We start from the raw sequence: 22,135 nt of genomic DNA, 5'->3' as shown, positions 1-22,135 counted from the left end.
AAGCTCAGAGTAAAAGGTAGACTGTATGACGCATGTGTACGAACAGCCATGCTACATGGCAGTGAAACATGGGCCGTGACTGCTGAGGACATGTGTAAGCTCGCAAGGAATGAAGCCAGTATGCTCTGATGGATGTGTAAAGTCAGTGTACATACTCGACCTTGAGATAAAAGTTGGACCCAAGAAGCATCAGCTGTGGTGTGCAAGGGAGACAATTGCGCAGGTATGGTTATGTGGTGAGAATAGATGAAGACAGGTGTGTGAAAAAGTGCTACTCCTTAGCAGTTGAGGGAACCTGTGGAAGAGGTAGACCCAGGAAAACCTGGGACGAGGTGGTGAAGCATGACCTTTGAACATTAGGCCTCACCGAGGAGTGACTAATGACCGAGACCTTTGGAAATATGCTGTGCATGAGAAGACCCGGCAGGACAAGTGAGTCCATAACCCATGACCTTTGCCAGGGATGTAGCCAGTCCACGTATGCATACCTTTCCTTCTTTGGACACAAAACTCTGCTTGCGAAGACCTGTTGAGGCAAGTGAAATTGAAATTGAATTCGAAATCGAACCACATCTGACTAGTGGCACCCATGCTAACCTCCCTTCATTGGACACTAAACTCTGCTTGCGAAGACCTGTTGGAGCAAGTGAAATCGAAATTGAACCAAATCCGATGTCCGGCACCCGGCGTTGCCAGTGCCGCTGGACTGACTCCTGTGCTTGAGGAACCCTATTGAGTCAACTACATCAACATAAAAAATCAATGGAAATTGTAATTGTGATCCCTGTGCTGGTGGCACGTAAAAAGCACCATCCGAATGTGGCTGATGCCAGTGCCGCCTTGACTGGCTTCTGTGCCAGTGGCATGTAAACTGCACCAACTGATCATGGCTGTTGCCAGCCTCGCCTGGCACCTGTGTTGGTGGCATGTAAAAAGCACCCACTACACTCACGGAGTGGTTGGTGTTAGGAAGGGTATCCAGCTGTAGAAACACTGCCAGATCAGACTGGAGTCTGGTGCAATCTCCTGGCTTCCCAGACTGCGGTTGAACCGTTCAACCCATGCAAGCATGGAAAACGGACGTTAAACGATGATGATGATGATGATGATGATATATATATATATATAAATATATATATATATATAACCCATGCTAGCATGGAAAACGGATGTTAAACAATGATGATCACACACACACACACATGCAGCTATCAGTGTGCATGCATGCATTCATAATATACACACTCCCTTACAGCTCACATATATCAATGCATACAATAACTGTAAGTGGGGGAGAAGGGTGAAGTGAGTGGTGACATTCTGTAGGTGTTTGGAATAAAGGCAGGTGTTTGTGCCGGTCGTAAATTCAGTGAGTGTATGCGTGTGCTAGTTGTTTATCTTCTTTTTCTTCTTCACCTTTCCTCTTTATATCTCTTCCACTCTTTGTTCCCCTCTCTCTCTCTCTTTCTCTCTCTCTCTCTTTCTCTCTCTCTCTCACCTGAGGATTTGTTACAGTGTTGAATGGAGGGAGTGTTATCACTGAGTTTCAAGTATTTATATCTTTATTTCATTGTAACCAACAGCAAAAGACTAGAGGGGAAAAGAAAGAGAGAGAAGAAAAGTGTGAGACAATGTGGCGAGAGTGGGAGAGCAAGGAGATTGATAAAGAGGGGGAGAGAAGGAGGGGCAGGAGAAAAGGTGGGGTGGGAGAGATAGTGAAAGAGAGTGAAGGAGGAAGAAAGGGAGGAGAGACACAGCATGAGCTGCGGGGAAATTGAGAGGATGAAAGAGGTAAGTGTACCTGGACAGGACTTTACAAACACCTGTATACACACACACACAAGTCATTTAGACATAAGTTATAGTTAAACAGTGAGAGAGTAAGAAAGAGGTGAGATCTTTTATAGTATAGAACCTTGTGCAAAGAACAGTGGAATATCACATGAAATACAACAGAAACTTGGGATTTCCTTTAAACTGGGTGAGTATACATAGCTGTAATTGTACACTCTCTCCCCAGTTGTTGTGGAATATCCAATTGGAGATCTTTTAAGCTTGGTTGATAACATATATACACACACACACATATACATACCTGTAATTTTACAAGGCTTACTTCAAGAACCATTGGATATCCGCATGAAGATATCACTACATGAAAATTAACATTATTGTTTAATGAGTAAGTGATGAAACCTTTTCTTAAATGTTTATTATCTGTTTTAGGGACTTTGTTTCTTTACTGTGAGTAGCTTTTTCTTCCTATTGTTAGCTCTGATCACAAATACCTAATATTTGCAACCTTTTTTATCCACAACACACTGAATAATCTGTTCAAAGTATCATGTGTGTGTGTGTGTGTGTGTGTGTGTGTGTGGCTTACTTCAAAACCTTAAACCACATCTGTTGATCATCTGTAGTATACTTGCTGTAGATCATATGTGATTTTAAAAGAACATGCTTTTGATAAAATGATTGTAAACATTAGTTATGGCTCCCATGGTTAAAGATGTTTCTTACCCCAATCAGTTCCATTGATCTCAGACCACTTTGTCCAATATGTAATCCCTTTCTTTAAAAGTCAGTAGTGTGTTTCATGAGCTGGTGTTGACCCGAGGTCAACCATGAGAGAACATACCTAGCCATGATAATTTCATTGATTTAGTGCTATCTTGGACTGTTGGTCATTGTGTCCTTCCTTTTTCAAGATAATAGGTTGTTGATTTGAGTAAGATTTGTCTGCTATTTCTAGCAGGTCAAACAACTACGTAGGGACTTCCTTGTCTCCTCATTTGCTGTTTGTTTGTTGTTGTTGTTGCTTCAACCTAGGTCATCCCTGGTTGAGCAAACAATAGGCTTCATTCATTGTTTGGTTGTTGTTCTTATTGCTGTTCTCATATAGCCTTGTGTTGTCCTGATCAAGCAGACCTATAGTAAGAGACATTCCAACCATGACCATCCCATAATTTTTAGGAATAACCTGGATTAACCTTATCCAATTTATCCTTTCCTTATTCAAGTTTTGTAGGCTGTTGATTTGTGGGAGATTTTGTTGCTATTTCTAGTAAGTTTAATAATCATGTAGAGCCACCCTCATTACCTCATCTATTGTTTAATAAGTTGGTCAGAGGGTGGGATATTTACCTTGTTAGATAGGCAGTAGGGTGCAGCAGATGGGTGTATTCCTGTGGTTTTTTTTGTGGTGGGGGGAAGAGTTTGTTCTTATTTTTTTGTTTTGTTTATTTATAACTTTATGCTTTTCTGTTTCATCATCATCATCATCATTATCATTTAACGTCCACCTTCTATACTGGCATGGGTGGGATGCCTGTTCATTTGTTTTAATTATACAGACACCACTATTAATTTCAATTAAAAAAGAATTAGTTTAAATAAAGAATACCTTAGCTGTTCCTCCTCCTAAGTCATCAGTTGGTGAAACGTTTAACGAGATGCTTAAATACAAATACACAAGCGCATCTCAATTAATAGCTTATTCTTTCCAAGTTCCAAAGCATGTATCATTATGTGCAAAAGATTTTTCGATGGTTTTCCACTTGATTGTATTTGGCTTGGAGTTGCTCTTCAAACCCCATACATGCAAGTCAACTTAGTTGTGGAGGCACATGGCCTAGTAATTAGAGCAGCAGACTCGCGGTCAAGGGATCACGGGTTCGAATCTCAGACCGGGCAATGTGTGTGTTTATGAGCAAAACACCTAAGCACTATGTGGCTCCAGCAGAAGGCAATGGCAAACTTCTGCTGACTCTTTCACCACAACTTTCTCTCACTCTTTCCTCCTGCATCTTGCAGCTCACCTGCGATGGACCGGCATCCCATCCAGGTGGGGAACCTATATGCCAAGGAAACCAGGAAACTGGCCCTTATGAGCCAGGCATGGTTCGAGAAGGAACAAGTCAACTTAGTGGCTTTACTTTTGTCAATGTGCAGAAATAAGATAGGCAGTTAGCATAACCCGATGAGATTCTTTTTCTGGTTAGGTCATCATGTAATGTTGCTGTAACCTCCGCCTCATTTATAACTGCGTGTATCGTGTCCCTCTGCTCAAGTGGACAAGTTCCAGAGTCTCGACAGTCGCAATTGGAGTGGGCACTTGGTGGTTTTTGTGGAGAATGATACTCTTTATATTGGAGCAACAACTAAATGAGTGTCTGTTAAGGATCTTTCTGTATTTGTGAAATCTTTTACATACATTAATTTTTACATTTAGGGAGAAGGAAGGGTGAACCAAATTATTTTCCTAGGTCTATTCTTTGGTCTAATTTTATTACTCATTACTCATTTAGTCATTTACGTGTTTCAGTCATTTGACTGTGGCCATGCTGGAGCACTGCCTTTAGTCGAGCAAATCAACCCCAGGACTTATTCTTTGTAAGCCTAGTACTTATTCTATCGGTCGCTTTTGCCTAACCATTAAGTTACGAGGATGTAAACACACCAGCATCGGTTGTCAAGTGATGTTGGGGGGACAAACACAGATGCACAAACACACACACACACATATACAACGGGCTTCTTTCAGTTTCTGTCTACCAAATAACTCACAAGGCTTTGGTCGACCTGAGGCTATAGTAGAAAACACTTGCCCAAGGTGCCACGCAGTGGGACTGAACCCGGAACCAGGTGGTTCGTAAACAAGCTACTTACCACACAGCCACTCCTACACCTATTATTTTTATTATTACTAGAAGAGTTGTAATATAACTTATTTTTGAAGCCGCTATTGTATTGTACCAAAGGTACCCCACCTACTCCATCTAAATTCAGGACCAGGTACTGCAATAGTCTAGGGTTCAAAGGCCCACAGCTGGGACAAAGGCACATACAGGAGAGTGGGGTGATGTGAAATACCCCAGACTGAGTAAATCAGAAAGACCACGGAGGTGCTCCTGTATGACTGCAGCTGCATGGCTGAAATGAGTAAAAGAGTAAAAGAATATATATATATAATGTTGGGCCTCACAAAGGCAAAGACAAGTGATCGAGACCTTTGGAGATATGCTGTGCTTGAGAAAACCCGGCAAGCCAAGTGAGATTGTAGCCGTGGTTGATGCCAGTGTCGCATAACTGGCCCGTTTAAAAGTACCCTTCACTCATCGGGCAATATGATGTACTTCAGAAGACCTGTTGAGTGAAGTGAAATCATAGTCGTGGCCGATGCCAGTGCTAGTGGTACATAAAAAGCACCATTCGAGCGTGGTCAATGCCAGTGCCACCTGACTCAAATGACAGTGGCACTTAAAAAGCACCATTCAAGTGTGGTCAATGCCAGTGTCGCCTGACTGGCTGCAGTGTTGGTGGCACATAAAAAGCACCCACTACACTCTTAGAGTGGTTGGCATTAGGAAGGGTATCCAACTGTAGAAACCTTGCCAGATCAGATTGGAGCCTAGTGCAGCCTCCTGGCTTGACAGTCCACATTTAAACCCATGGCAGCATGGAAAGCAGATGTTAAACAATGATGATGATGATGATGATATATATATATATCATCATCATCATCATTTAACAACTGTTGTCTATGCTGGCATGGGTTGGATGGTTTGACAGGGATGGCAAGGCTGGAAGGCTACACCAGACCCAAGTCTGATTTGGCATGATTTTTACATCTGGATGCCCTCCCTAATGCCAACCACTCTGAGAGCGTAATAGGTACTTTTACATGCCATCAGCTCGAGTGCCATTTGTGTGACACGAGGGTGCATTTACATTCCACTGGCACGGGTGCCAATTTGTGTGACACTGGTATCTGCCATAACTGCAATCTTGCTTAGCTTGAGGAGTCTTCTCAAGCACGACAATGGCCTTGGTCATTGCCTCTGTCAGGCCCAATGCTCAAGAGGAACTCAACCACTTTGCCTCTGTGAGGCCCAATACTCAAAAGGAATTCAGCCACTTTGCCTCCATAAGGGTAACCATTCAAAAGATGTTCTTTATATGCCATCAGCATGGATGCACTTGGCTTGACAGGTCCTCTCAAGCACAACACATTGTCAAAGGTCTCATTTCTCTCAACCCTATGCATGTCCTCGGCTGTCACAGCCCATGTTTCACTGCCATGCAGCATAGCTGTTCACACAGGCATCAAACAATCTGCCTTTCACTCTGAGAGAGAGGCCCTTTGTTGCCAGCAGGGGTTGGAGCTCTCTGAGCTTTGCCCAGCCTAATCTCATTCTCACTACTACGCTCTTGGAGCATCCACCTCCACCACTAACTCGGTCACCTAGATAATGGAAGCTACCTGCTACTTCTAGCTTACCCCACTGGCACTTGATGGAGTCTATTTTCTGTGCATTTGTACCTGTGGCTATTGCACCTGTGCCCCTTCCACATATAAAAGTTAGTCTCCCTGTTAATCTTCCTCTGATGTTGCTGCACCTTTTATTTGTCCAAAGCTTATGCTAGGTGCATCTTATGGAGTTTCTAGCTACCCCTTTTCTAGTGATTCAGCTTTAAGAGCTTTAAGGTCATCAGCACAGAGGAGCTTCCAGGGGCAGCCTATCTTGAATTCCTCTGTTATTGCCTAAAGGACTATGATGAAGAAGAGGGGACTGAGGACTGATCCTTAGTGCACCCCTACTTGTATCTTGAATTCTTTTCTGTACTCGTTGCCAACCCTCACCTTACTGGTAGCGTTCCTGTACAAGGCTTGTTCGGCTCTCACCAACCACTTGTCTATCCCTAGTTTCCAAATTGACTACCAGATAAACGATTGGGGGACTCTATCAAAAGCTTTCTCCAAGTCAACAAAAGCCAAGTACAGAGGTTTATCTTTGGCTAGATATTTCTCCTGCAATTACCTAACCAGAAATATAGCATGAGTGGTGCTTCTGCCTGGCACAAAACCAAACTACATCTCATCTAGGCTAACTCACTCCCTAACTAGTTGGGCTATGACCTTCTCTGTAACTTTCATCACCTGATCCAACAATTTGATGCCTCTGTAATTATTTCTTTCTAAGGCATCACCTTCACCTTTGTAGCAGTTGACTGTGGTGCTTCTACACCAGTCATAAGGTATAACTCCTTCATGAACTACCTGATTTACGATGCAGGTGACAAGACCATAACCCACACAGCCTGATATTTTAAGCATCTCAGTGGTGATTCCTAATGGACCAGGTATTTCCCTGTCTTCATACCCTTAATTGCTTTATCTACCAGGGTACTGTCGATTCAGTTAGCTGGTCAGCCTTTGGCAGACTCTCCTCCTCCCATTCATTCTCCATGTTCAACAGTCTTTCATAATGGCATCTCCAAGCATCTTTCTTTGCAGACTCATTAAATGCAAGTGCACATCAAATGACATGGCATCACAATTTTCTCTCACACACTGTCTTGCAATCCAAAATACTTCAGATCTTTGGTCCACATGATGCTGAACGTGGGCAAACTTCATTTCTGCTTCTCCCTTCACAAGATAGACCTGTTTCCTAGCTTCTATTCTCACTATCTGATACATTTCCCTGCTGCCCCCACTCTTCCATGCCTTCCAGGCCTGTTTCTTTGCTCTAATGACCCTGTCTACAGTATTGTTCCACCACCACATTACCCTAGGTCTGGAAGGGACCTTGCACTAGCCACAGATTTGGTCTTGCAGGAATTCCCAGTTGACCTTTATGTCACAAGTTTGTAGTCCTCCTCCCTCTCATCAAATTTCACAGTTAGGCTGTCCCTAAATCTCTGACCATATGAAGGGTCCTTAAGCTTCCAAATCCTTCTTTTCCAGATTGGCCTCTTTCTTGGCATTGTTCTAGCCAGGAGTCTAAAGTCGCTAATGACTAGTCTATGCTAGGAGGTACATTCTTCATCAGGGAGGGTCTTTGTATTTAAGAACAACCATGCATCCCACTGGTGTGAATGAAATCGATCTGGCTAGCAGAGTCACCTGATTAATTGGTTATCAGGTGGCTGGCTGGCTTCCTGAAGTTGATGTTGCAGATCAAAAGGTTATTTGCATCACAGAGCTCCAGTAGCCTTGTTTCCTCTTTGTTTTTGGGAACCAATTTCATGGACCCTATGAACACCATGGAAGATACCATTGTCACTTGTCTTTGAAGTAGTCTGGAAAAGAATATCATGAAAGTGTTCCTTCCGTTCATTTGGTAGGCCTGCTTGTGGGGCATAGCTAGATATAATTGTCGCTATACTATTCTGCAAGACTAGCCTCTATCTAGACTAGTACTCTATCTAGACTAGTACTCCATCACACACTCTGACTACCTCTTTGACCTTATCTACTCATTTTTCTGCAAGGAGTTTGCCCACACCACCTAGTCCATCACTGTTACTTCTCCACCTTACCTCTTGGATGCAATATGTACCACCACGCCTCCATTCAAACATCCCTTACACACACACATATGCATATATATAAATATATATATGTATATAAATATACATACATTTATATATATATATATATATATATATATATATATCATCATCATCATCATCATCATCATCGTTTAACGTCCGCTTTCCATGCTAGCATATATATATATATATATATATATATATATATATAATATATATATATATATATATATATATATATATATATATATACATACATATACATACACTATATCTCAGAGAAGTATGTACACACCTAAAACAATTTAGTCTAATAATATCGAAGGAAATCAAATGAAGTTTATACTGAATAAAATATATTCTACATGCAAACATTATACAAATGTGGAATACAAAACAATAAGCATTTTCAAAGATAAGAATGAAATATTAATTTTTAAATGTTTCAAAAATATCTCTACCCCAGAGACCAGATTACTCAAACTCTGTGGATCATCTTAGACATTACATGGAGACTTTGCCTCTCACCAACACAAGACAGCAATCCACAAACTCCTATGTTCCTGTGGACATATCATCCTGGACTCATGTTTTTATGAGGAGTGATGCAGTTGGTCATCTATTAACCCCTCCATACCAAGGACCTTATCGCGTGTTATGTCATGCCGACAAATTCATTACTATTGACTATAAAGGTGTGAAAGACACTGTCAGTGTGGATAGACTAAAGAAAGTCCTACATCGACACAACTATTCCCACTCCCATAACACATAATGCACACACTGCACAACAGACACCACTCACAAAACAAACTTCAAATTTGCCCTCCGTAACAACTAGGGGCAGGCGAAAAGTACATTGGCCAAAAATATTGACTCAGACTTATATCTAAAGGAACATTGAATGAACTCTTTCCTTGAATTGTGATATTTTGTTTTCATGCTATTTTCATTGTTGAGTTGGCTCCCTATTTTTATTGTCATATTGTTACATATTACATTTTCTTTGGTTGAATATTTCATACCTGAAAGTCTTCTGGTATGTTTTGCACTTTAGATCCTTATTCTTTTGTCTCTTGTTATTGCCATAGCTTCACGACTGCCAAGGGAGTCTGTAGCGTACCCATCATGCCTGCTTTGATTATCTCAGGGCTAAACATAAAAGGCCCAGAAGGGACAAAGCGGGCAGCCATGATGCATAAGCAAGACACAACAGCCCTTAACGGAAGTCATGAAACACATAGAAGGAGCTCGACTGACAGGACTCTGTCTATTTCCCCTTTTGGGTAGTCAGCTCACCATCTGCCCACAGCTAGGACTGCTAGCTCTCTTTCTTTGCTTCAGCATCCTACATGTGGTGTTGTGGTGCCCCTTTCACAGTAGGTACTTTCTGACAATATATTCGCTCTGTTTTTTGTTTAAACAGCACATGCTAGCATGGAAAGCGGACGTTAAACGATGATGATGATGATGATGATGATGATGATGATGAAGATAGTACTTTAGTACCATGTTATTTAATGTGAGCTTTGCAGTTGATGTTGCTCTGCTAGTTTTGTAATGTTTGGCTCCAATGTTGTCATGGTAATCAAAGATCACCTTTTTCCACAAAGTCGAGTTGAGTAACACAACTGAAACCAGATTCAACAAGGTCAGATGAAAGAAAAGCAGTGACACACACCTGCGCCCTCCTAGAGCAGTGGATACTTTGTAGCAGTGTCATTATTTTTCCATATGTTATGTTTCCTATCTTTAAATCTTGCCTGAAATATTTCATCATTCTGCAATTCAATGAGATTCTCCTCCAAAGAGATATCTACGTCAGCAACATTAACATCAAAAGGAAGTGTCATCTCACGTGGTACATATTATTATTATTATTATTATTGTTATTATTATTATTATGTATGTATGTATGTGCATGTGTGTGTGTTTGTCCTTCCAACATCGCTTGACAACTGATGGTGGTGTGTTTACGTCCCCGTAACTTAGTGGCTCAGCAAAAGAGACCGATAGGATAAGTGCTAGGCTTCCAAAGAATAAGTTCTGGGATCGATTTGCTCGACTAAAGGCGGTGCTCCAGCATGGCCACAGTCAAATGACTGAAACAAGTAAAAGAGTAAAAGAATACATTCCAAATGGATTTTAAACTTGAAAATATGAAATGAAATATTTTCAAAAAAATGTCTGTCTGTGAGTATTTTGAAATGTGGTGTACCATAAAACATGGAAAAATGCAGGACACCCAACCCTGCAATTCTTATTTATGTAAGACAACTATTTCGAATGTCTGACAATGTATTTAAATAAATTTTTTTTAAAGTTTCTAAAATAATAATAGTTTCTAAAATTTAAATTTGAAAAATCGTCAGAAACATCCAAAAATAGGAACTTGGGTTAATTAACAGGTTTCTTGTAATTAGAATTCTACAACGCAAGTAGCATTCTATACTTCTTAGAAAATTCCATAGATTCTAAAAGATTATGGCGTATTTATTTATATATATTTATTCATATAGAATGACATTTTAGTTAATGTTATTTTAATTAATGTATGAATATATTACGTCAAGCCTATATTGATTTCAAATTTTGGCACAATGCCAGTAATTACGGGGAAGGGATAAGTTGATTACATTGACCCCAGTATTCAACTGGTACTTATTTTATCAAACCTGAAAGGATGAAAGGCAAAGATGATCTCGATGGAATTCAAACTCAAAGACGAAACATTTTACTTGGAATGCTAATGAATATCAAACCTATATTTAAAGCAAATATATGAAGTCATATTCAAAAGTTTGTTCAATTATTGAATATTTACAAAATTTATAGAATTATTGAAGACCTGATTTCAGTGCTGATAAGTACTACCAATATCATATTTATCAGAAATGGGTTAAAATGATTGCAAAGTTCTTTTCTTAGAACATATGTTAAAATACCAGTTATAGAAGACGTGAAGACTTTCTTATCTTTTCCCTAAAAAACCGACCAGCTTGGAGATCAGTTTTGCAAAAATATGCTGAAGTCAACTTGTAGTTGCTAAGAACAGAATAATTTCTTTTGTGGAAGTAATTTGCCTCCGTGTGTGTGTGTGTGTGTGTGTGTGTGTGTGTGTGAGAGAGAGAGAGAGAGAGAGAGAGAGAGAGAGAGAGAGAACAGTTTAGTTCAAGTAGGACATTTTGAACTGTTTTGGGGTCCAAAATGTTAGATTTTTAATAAAGATTCTTCATACCAAAGTAGTAACTTGCTAATGCAAATATTTAAAATATGAGAATATGACAAATAAAAAGTGTGTTATGAGCATTTGTAATATATTATAATTAATTTAATTTCATCATGTTTCTTACATGCTGGTATTATTCGAAATGATCACACAGATTAAAACTTTATAAAAGCTTTTAACATCTTCTCTTCTCCATTATTTAATTGTTAGTTGAGTTTATATAAGATTTTATACTATAAATGCTTATAACACACTTTTTATTTTATACACACACACACACAACCCATATATATATATGTATATATATATAATATATATATATATAATATATATATATATATATATATATACATATATACATACATACATACATACATACATACATACATACATACATATATATATGTACATACATACATACATACATACATACATACATACATACATACATACATATATATATAAAACATTATTGGTGAATTGAAGAAATGGAGCTGAACGCAGATTGAACAGAAATCGTTTTATTTCATTCTAGAATGAAATAAAACGATTTCTGTTCAATCTGCGTTCAGCTCCATTTCTTCAATTCACCAATAATGTTTTAATTCAATTATCCGCACCAACGCACGGTTGCAACGCCAGATGGTTGTACCTCCAACCGTGCTGTTCACTGCTGTGATTTTTGCTACTAAGGTATCGGTTAAACTTTTGATAATCAACTACAAGATATTCATCTTTCTATTTCACATAATACATATATATATATATATATATATATATATATGTTTAATGAAATGGATAAATGAATTATCTTGTTACGGATTATTCAAAATTTAACCGATACCTGTGTAGCAAAAATCACACCAGAAAAGACACGGTTGAGGTTACGACCATGGGGTTTCGTCCCCGTGCTTTAGCGCGGATAATCGAAGTTTTATATATTTAGTGAAGGGAAGAAATGGAGCCGAACGAAGATTCTACAAAATTCCTTTTTATTATTTTCTACACATGTTTCAAAGGCTGCAAATTCCCAAATTCGGATTGAATAAGGAGACCATTCTGCAGCTTTCTCTTCAGGAAAATCCAGGAATTTAAAATCTCAAAACAAATGCGCAGCAAGCTTTTCGAACAAAATGCTCCCTAGGAGCCCATGGTAAAAATGGCACAAAACTGTCTCTCAATATGCGCTGACGTCAGAGTGGGTGAAGGCCGACGAAAAAATCCGTTGGAATAAACCTAGGTCAAACCACGGTCAAATCAGGTAGGGGAAGAATCACAGAAAACCCAAAGAGTGTGAATATATTCTGTATAACTAGTGTTAATGTTCAAATTGTCTTAAGAATGACAGTTATCTTATTTGGGTGTGAGGAGCTACCTACATGTATGTGTGTGTGTATGCGCCTATGTATGTGTGGCAGTATGTTAGGAAGCAGCTAGAGGGAAAGTATATTGTATTGTAGGCATTGCTGGTCAAGCGGCTGATAAAATTCTGTGTCTGTGTGTTCGTCTATGACCAGTTTATATACAGATGACTTGTCAAAAAACAGGGGAGTATAATCCCTGATATTGTTTCTAAAAAAAGTAGCAGAACATACGCTAAAAGGGGAGTAATTTCCCCTTTCAAATTTAATTCAAAATTTTTTCCAAATTTCTTCCAAACAATTTTTTTTTCTTTTCTTATGACATCAAGGTGTTAATTATCTTAGGCTTCAATTGTGTGCAAGAAATGTCAGTCGCCTCCAGTGGGGACATCTGAAAGAGTGTTGCAAAATCCCGTTCACTAGCTGCCCTCGGGCGAACAAAATGTGAAAAAGTTCAGAGTTACAGAGATTACAGATTCTTTTGCCCCTATCAAACGGTACAGCCACCGATAAAATCGACCATTCCAGTCTAAATGCTGAGTTCGCGTTCTTCAAACGCCAGATTAATTTACTTAGTCCGGTAGCGTGTTGTTTTCTAAAATCGCGAAAAGTTGTGAAGTGGTTCGATATTCTCACGGCCAATAGAGTGAATATTGGTTTTGCAGTTTTGCATCTATAAAGCACTTAGCAGTATAGATAACTCATCAGACTCAAATGACTGAAGGCATATAATCTCTCTACAACTGGAGGAAGAAATGCATAATGATCAGTTGGTTTTCTGAGCAAAAAATAATTGTCTGTGTTGCAGGCAGGATGGAGTTACTCCAGCCACAGTGAAATTCAAAGGAGCTGTGACAAGACTATTCAATGAATGGAGAATTCCAAGTCTGAAATAGGAAACATTTTAGATGAGGGAAGCGACTGAATACTTCTTTCCTGGAGTTTAAAAAGGTTCCCAGGTTGAGTGAGTTTTTTTAAGGATTCTTTCCTGCTCTGCTATGCAAAGCTTGCATCATTTGCTCCTGTTTGTATAAGTTTGTGTTGCTGCTGCTTGAAGTGCTGCTGTTGCTACTGCCGTCACAGCTATCATTGTTGTTGCTGTTGTCAGTAGATGTGCCATTGCTGCTTAGGCTGTTTCTCTGGCTGCTGGTGGTGGCCACCACCCCAGCCTCATACATGCTCCGCTCGGATTCACATCAGCCTCCCTACTGAGCAGTCATTATGTACCCTACATGATCATCCTGCCTCTACTCGCAGCTTAGGAGTGCTTACTAAACAAGAGGTTCCATCAGTTGTCGTTGGTCTTTACAGAGATGTCACTTAGGCCATCTCTAGAGGAGCTAATGGGAACCCTTGATAGACTTAGGAAGGACCTAATTAGCACTCTTATCTCCATGGGACTCAAGATAACCACTGAGACTAACCTTACCATTGTAAACTTTTTAGACATTATATCAGACCTGAGCTCCTGTTCTTACAGACCATACCACAAACCAAATGAGAGGTTGGTAGATAGAAACTGAAAGAAGCCCGTTGTATATATATATATATGTATATAAATATATATATGTATGTGTGTGTGTATATGTTTGTGTGTCTGTGTTTGTCCCCCCTCACTTGACAACCAATGCTGATGTGTTTATGTCCCCATAACTTAGCGGTTCAGCCATGTAAAAACACCCAACACATTTTGTAAGGTGATTGATATTAGGAAGGGCATCTAGCCATAGAACCAAGCCAAATCAGACTGGAACCTAGTGTTGATCTCTGTCCAGCCAGCTATGATCAAACTGTCCAAGCCATACCAGCATGGACAACGGATGTTAAATGATGATGATTCAATCTCTTATCACTTTGTATAGTTGCTCATCCCCCACCAACCTCCTTAGGGTTCGTAGTCATGCATGATGCATAGCGACCATACTAGTGCCAGTGAAATGTAAAAAAAAAAAAGCATTCAGTCGAAACTATGAAGTTGATGGTGTTATGACATCCAGCTGCAGAAACTTAGTCTTTAGACCAATAGTATCAAATCTCACCCTCCAGCCCAAGCAGCCATGGAACATTGGACATTATCAAGGAACAAATCTATTTATATACACACTTGACTGTATCTGACTGTATCTACATTTACTCTACACAGACATATTCTACCTTTTTTGGAATCAGGATGATCCCGGGATTGAAAATCTGTCCTTCATTTGGTTCTTGAACATCCAGCATTGGGATCTGATTTAAAAGCATTTCAGTTGCTATTTCTAACAGGTAAAGCTTGGCCGATTCGCATCATCTTGGCTGGCATTTGTCAGAGATGAAGGACGAGATGAATGACATTCGCTTCATTAATTTTACATCGAGATTAGAACTTTGGGACAAATTGGCCAACAGTTGGAATTCAACTTGGGACTGGAAGAATAGAATGATTGCATTACAGAATTAATTCTCATCTGTCCTTCACCTCTGATCAAACACCACTGGGGTATATAATCATTATAGATGTACTGTAGTCATGCTATTTAGCTCTCTTTAGTTTTGGGCTGCAGCCCCAATTAGCCCAAATGACTAAAACAAGTAAAAGAATAAAAGAGTAAAGGAATATTTACCGCTACTTCTAGATTCCTTATGATGCTTGTTTATGATTTTAAATACTCTGATATATTGTAATTAGAGATTAATACAGAGAATAGTTCATAATTCCAAAGTATAGACAAACTAGAGAAGCACTCAGAGAGTGCAGACCTCCGCCAAGCAGCTCATTTCCACCCATATACACGCATGCTGAGAATCGCCCAATTTCCCAAACCAACGCCAGGAAAAACATAACCTCCTTGGTGGGGGTAAAAAATAAATAACACAGCCATATGATTTTAAGAAACAAAACCCTTTAAAAACAGGAATCATCTGAAGCAGTTCCCAACCACCAACATCATCATCAGCAGCATTGTCACTGCTTCCACTTCAGCCACATACACCGTCATCAATGTTATCATGACGGTTACCTTGACAGTCACTTTCACCACTGCAATACCACCATCACCACACGACTAACACTATCATCAACACCACCATCACCTCAGCATCACACATCACACCATTCCTGTCACCATTATAACCATCGATGCTATTTTATCCACCTCCCATACTTATCTCGACCATCGTCATCATCATCATCATCACCATCACTGTCTCTAAACAGCAACACCACCATAGGTTACATGGAACCGATGTGTTTTCAAGGGAGATAATCAAAGAACGTAACATTGTAATACTTCATGTGAAGTAAACATAACAAATGAAAAATCCTTCAAGAATCCATAAAAATTCCTGGATCACTACCCAAATTTCATCATCTGTTCCTTGTGTCATTATCAACTTTTTCTGCAAGTTTCATCAAATACCGTTGACAACTTTTTGAGTTATTTTGCACACAGTCGGACAGACGAACGGCAATGCAGACATAACCTCCTTCCTGGGTGGAGGTAACCATATCTTATTGACAAGTAGCAATGGTGCATTCATGTTAACACCCATGATAAAAATAGAAGATAAAATATCTTGATAGGATATTAATGCAAGGCAATGCCAGACAATACCATGCAGCATAGAATATCAAAGTTCAGATGAATAGTTATTAATACTGAGAATACTTTAGAAAGATATAATATTGCTTGATTACAATTAACAGTTGAGTCATGATCAGCTAAATAAGGATAATTTTGAATAATTGATTAACTCTTTAGCATTGAAACTAGTCATAACTAGCCCAGATATGCTACCTGTTTTATGTTTAGGCAGATCTGGCTTCCCACATGCTCCATACAATGACATTCTAAAAATAAACAATTACATCATTAATATTTTGAAGCTAAAAGATAATGAATGATAAATTTAAAACTATGTAAAAAAATAGGCATTAATTTTGATAAAGTAATTTGAATGCTAAAGGGTTAAGTTAGAATAATTGGTTGAGCCTTAATTTCTGTGATAGCCTGAATGTAACAATAACCGAGAAGCATTACATGTAAACTGCTATTTAAAATTAAACCGATTTTAGATAAAGTCAGATACATACACATCAGTAAGTATATGTACCTGTCATAGTACTGACCATATCTAGTAGAAGCTAATTTGAAGTGGAGGTGCTAAAATATATCGGAATAACCAATGAAATTACTAACAAGCAAAAGTTGAATGAAACTGACACTAGGGAGTTATTACTTGTAAACTGTATTTTATTTTTTTCACACTGTATCATTGATGTGATTAATATCTGTTGAGCGGAACTAGACAAAGTGAATAGGCGTAGGAGTGGCTGTGTGGTAAGTGGCTTGCTTACGAACCACATGGTTCCGGGTTCAGTCCCATTGTGTAGCACCTTGGGCAAGTGTCTTCTACTATAGCCTCGGGCCGACCAAAGCCTTGTGAGTGGATTTGGTAGACGGAAACTGAAAGCAGCCCATCGTATATATGTATATATATATATATATATATATGTATGTGTGTGTATATATTTTTGTGTCTGTGTTTGTCCCCCCAACATTGCTTGACAACCGATGCTGGTGTGTTTACATCCCTGCAACTTAGCAGTTCAGCAAAAAGAGACCAATAGAATAAGTACTAGGCTTACAAAGAATAAGTCCTGGGGTTGATTTCCTCGACTAAATGCAGTGCTCCAGCATGGCCACAGTCAAATGACTGAAACAAGTAAAAGAGTACATGCATAAGTTTATATTTATATAGTTTCGATTATAATTAATATAAATCATGTGGACCCTATCCTCTACCATCAGGTTCATCATGTTCCCTGCTTTAAAGAGGTTCACATAAGCTTAACTACATATAATGTTTTCACAGACACAGTGGTATTTTGTAGCCAGCAACAACAGCTCTATATGTGATTAGATATCTCCTATCAATAGTAGAAATCAGTTGGAAGTTATGTGGCAACAGGGGTGCGAAAGGAAAGTTTGTAATCTGCCGGTGAACAATGAGACAAATCTCTACCTTCCATTCAGGGATGTGCTTCTGTTATCTTTAAACCTGATGTCATAGCAATAAAGTCCATTCTCAGACAAGCAGCTCTCTCTCTCTCTCTCTTTATCTCTTTATCTCTCCCCCTCTCTTTATCTCTCCCCCTCTCTCTCTTTCATTCACCTTCTACTAGCTATCCATCCCTGCATATTTTTGCTCTTTCTATCTTTGCTTTTATCTATATATATGAAACTGAGAATGTGTTTCTCTCTGTCTGTCTGTTTCTTTGTCTGTCTGTATGCATGCATCACTAAAACTCGAGAACTACCCAACCAATTTCATTCAAATTTTACACATGCCTTACTTAGGGTACATGCAGTGTCATGGGCCCAAAAAAGTTTCAACTTCTTGCCTAATGCAAGCCTGGAGCAATCTCTTATCTCTTACACTATTTCAGTATTACATGTCAAAAGTGAAACAATAACATCTCTATTGTAATATGAGATAATACTTTCAGTTTTAATAGGGAAACTATTTATACTTTCACTATGTATATATATATATATATATATATATATATATATATATATTAGTTGCATTTCTATTACTTCCACTATGATATATTTATGTTTGTATATGTATGTAAATGTATGCATGTATATGTATGTATTGTATATGTATGTATACATATATAAGTATATCCCGTAAATTCCAGACTACAGAGCACACCCGGGTATCTGGGAAGCCAGAAGGCTGCACCAGGCTCCGGTCTTATCTGGCAATGTTTCCACAGCTGGATGCCCTTCCTAACGCCAACCACTCCGTGAGTGTAGTGGGTGCTTTTTACGTGCCACCTGCACTGGTGCCAGGCGAGGCTGGCATCGGCCACGGTCGGATTGGTGCATTTTACGTGCCACCTGCATGGAAGCCAGTCGAGGCGGCACTGGCTTCAGCCACGATTCAGATGGTGCTTTTTACGTGCCACCGACACGGAAGCCAGTCGAGGCGGCGCTGGCATTGGCCACGATTCGGATAGTGCTTTTTACGTATCTCCAGTCCAGGAGTCCTGGCATCTGCCGGGTGCCAGTCATAGGATTGGTTCAATTTCGATTCCGATTTCGATTTCGATTTCGCTTGCCCCAACATGTCTTCGCAAGCAAAGGGGGTTGGCATGGGTGCCTGTCGTCGGATGAGGTTCGATATCGACTTCGCTTGCCTCAACAGGTCTTTGTGTCCAAGAGAGGAAAGGCATGCATAAGTGGGCTGGACTCACTTGTCCTGCCTGGTCTTTTCACGCACAGCATATTTCCAAAGGTCTCGGTCGCTGGTCATTTCCTCAGTGAGACCTAAAGTTTGAAGGTTGTGCTTCACCACCTCGTCCCAGTTTTTCCTGGGTCTGCCTCTTCCACGGGTTCCCTCCACTGCTACACACACACACACATACTACAGCTTACCAGGTCAAAAGTCATTGATTGCCTTCTTCATCTTCTTCCTCTGCACTGAAACCATCAAAGTCCTCTTCTTCAGTGTCCGAACTGAACAGCCTCAGGATCTTGTCATTCACTTCAGCCTCTTCGTTGTCACTCTCACTTGAGCCCCCCCCCCCCGGTCCTCTTCGTCACGCAGCAGTCCAGCTTTTCGAAACCTGTTGGTGATGGTGGATATTTTGACACGGCTCCACGCATTTAGGATCCACTAGCAGCCTTGAGTGACAGATGCTCTTTGCATGCGGCCTGTTTTGGTGAAGGATTTCTCGCCACTCACGGCGCAGTGCCACTTTAAATGCCCGGTTCACGCTGATGTCCTGTGGCTGCAAATATTTAGTGGTGCCCCCAGGAATCACAGCTGGAATTGAGTTTGTACTCTTGATGGTAGCTTTCACTGAATCTGTTATATGGGCCCTCATGCTGTCCATAACGAGCAATGCTTTTTTGTGTGAAAAACATTCCCCCCGGTCACTTGGCGTAGCACCTCTCTGAGCCAATCCTTCATTAGGCTCTCCATCATCCAACCTTTCTTATTGACTTTCACCACTGCATCCATGTGTGTGTGTGTGTGTGTGAGTGTGTGTGTGTGTGTGTGTGTGCATGCATGCACACTTGCATTTATACTTTCTAAATACGGTGTTTTTGTTTAGCTATTCTAAGATTCTTAACACAATATATTTAATGATCTTAACTTTCACTTTCATTAATTCTTTTTTAAATATTTCAAATAAATTTCCAGGTACAACAAGAAATTCCATCCAGGGAATCAAAGAGTAGCAGGAAAAATAAAAACAAGAACAACTTCAACAACAAAACCAAATTTACTATGATGGCAATGAACATTTGTTTTGTGCAGAGTATCTTTGTGCTGTTTGGATTGGTTCATTTTGCTTCTGCAGATGAAATAAGTGAGTTAACAATATTTTATACCTTTTGTTGTTGTTGTAGTAGCAGTAGCAGCAGCAGCAGCAGTAGCAGCAGCTGTTGCTGTTGCAATAGTTTAAACCTATAGCTTAAAGGTGGTGAGCTGGCAGAATTGTTAGCGCGATGGGCAAAATGCTTAGCAGTATTTCGTCTGCTGTTATGTTCTGAGTTCAAATTCTGCTGAGGTCGACTTTGGTTTTCGTCCTTTAGGGGTTGATTAAATAAGTACCAGTTATGCACTGGGGACAATGTAATTGACTTAATCCCTTTGTCTGTCCTTGTTTTTCCCCTCTCTGTTTAGCCCCCTGTGAGTAATAAAGAAATTTTAAAAAAATAGTTTAAACCTAGGTCAACCTTCATGGTGCAGATCTTATGACAAAAGGTGTTCTAGTGTAAAATAGCTTATTTTTTTTGCATGGGTGTGATTTCTTATGCAAGTGCATAGAGACTACCTTGTTGGTAGCAACAGGAGCAGAAGTAGCAGAAGTAGTAATTATGTTGCCAGTAGGGGTAGGAGCTTTCTAAACTTTGCCCAGGCTATTCGTATTCTAGTGGTGACACTCTCTGAGCATCCACCTCCACTACTTACCTGGGTGACCAAGTTAGTAGTGGAGGTGGATGCTCAGAGAGTGTCACCACTAGAATATGAATAGCCTGGGCAAAGTTTAGAAAGCTCCTACCCCTACTGGCGACAAAGGGTCTCTCACTCAGAGTGAAAGGTAGATTGTATGATGCATGTGTGCGAACTGCCATGCTTCACGGTAATGAAACATGGGCCGTGACTGCAGAGGACATGCGTAGACTTGAAAGAAATGAAGCTAGCATGATCCACTGGATGTGTAATGTCACTGTGAATGCATGACAGAGTGTAAGCACCCTGAGAGAAATGCTAGACATAAGAAGCATCAGATGTGGTGTGCAAGAGCGACGCTTGCGATGGTATGGTCATGTACTGCGGATGGATGAGGAGAGATGTGTGAAGAAGTGCCGCTCTCAAACAGTTGAAGGAATTTGGGGGAGAGGTAGACCCAGGAAGACATGGGATGAGGTAGTCAAGCATGACCTCAGAGCGTTGGGCCTCACTGAGGCAATGGCGAAGGACTGAGATCTCTGGAGATGTGCTGTGACTGCAAAGACCCGGGATGCTTCCGGCACCAGTTCTGCATAGCCCCTGCCCATTCAAAGTACCTTGGATCCCAGAACATCTCGCTGTGCTTGAGGAGACCTGTTGAGTCAAGTGCATGTACATGAACATCGAAACAAATATCAATGGAAATAGTAGTTGTGATACCTGTGCCGGTGGCACATAAAAAGCACCATCCGAACGTGGGCATTGCCAGCGCCGCCTCGACTGGCTTCTGTGCCAGTGGCACATAAAAAGCATCATCCAAACGTGGCCGATGCCAGCGCCGCCTCGACTGGCTTCTGTGCCGGTGGCACATAAAAAGCACCATCCGAACATGGCCGATGTCAGCGCCGCCTTGGCTGGCTTCCATGCCGGTGGCACGTTAAAAGCACCAACCGATCGTGGCCGATGCCAGATCCCCCTGGCACTTGTGCAGGTCGCACGTAAAAAGCATCCACTACACTCGCGGAGTGGTTGGCGTTAGGAAGGGCATCCAGCTGTAGAAACACTGCCAGATCAGACTGGAGCCTGGAGCAGCCCCTGGCTTCCCAGACCCCGGTCGAACCGTCCAACCCGTGCTAGCGTGGAAATCGGACATTAAACGATGATGATGACGATGTTGATGATATATATATATATACTCTTTTACTTGTTTCAGTCATTTGACTGTGGCCATGCTGGAGCACCGCCTTTTAGTCAA

General features: G+C 40.3%; 1 protein-coding gene across 7 annotated transcripts in view; it reads left to right on the top strand.

Annotated features, from left to right (window-relative positions):
* Positions 1-1,705: 1,705 nt before the first annotated feature.
* The window catches only part of LOC115223206 (protocadherin Fat 4-like), a 168,620-nt gene continuing 148,190 nt past the window's right edge, over positions 1,706-22,135 (top strand). For 3 of the 7 annotated variants that reach the window (XR_005003481.1, XM_036512323.1, XM_036512322.1), the window contains exons 1-2: positions 1,776-1,981; positions 20,125-20,293. Coding sequence is in view for 6 of the 7 variants with exons in the window: in XM_036512323.1 (XP_036368216.1) it covers positions 1,943-1,981; positions 20,125-20,293 (208 nt within the window). In the remaining variant the exon portion in view is untranslated. Of the gene's footprint in view, positions 2,183-20,124; positions 20,294-22,135 lie in introns of all 7 variants that reach the window. The other 4 variants (XM_029793671.2, XM_036512321.1, XM_029793670.2 and 1 more) reach the window with 4 other exon arrangements.

The sequence above is a fragment of the Octopus sinensis genome, linkage group LG22 (genome assembly GCF_006345805.1).
Source record: "Octopus sinensis linkage group LG22, ASM634580v1, whole genome shotgun sequence".
Classification (NCBI taxonomy): Eukaryota; Metazoa; Mollusca; class Cephalopoda; order Octopoda; family Octopodidae; genus Octopus; species Octopus sinensis.
The sequence above is the reverse complement of the archived record's forward strand: the minus strand, read 5'-3'. Positions and strand labels throughout refer to the sequence as shown.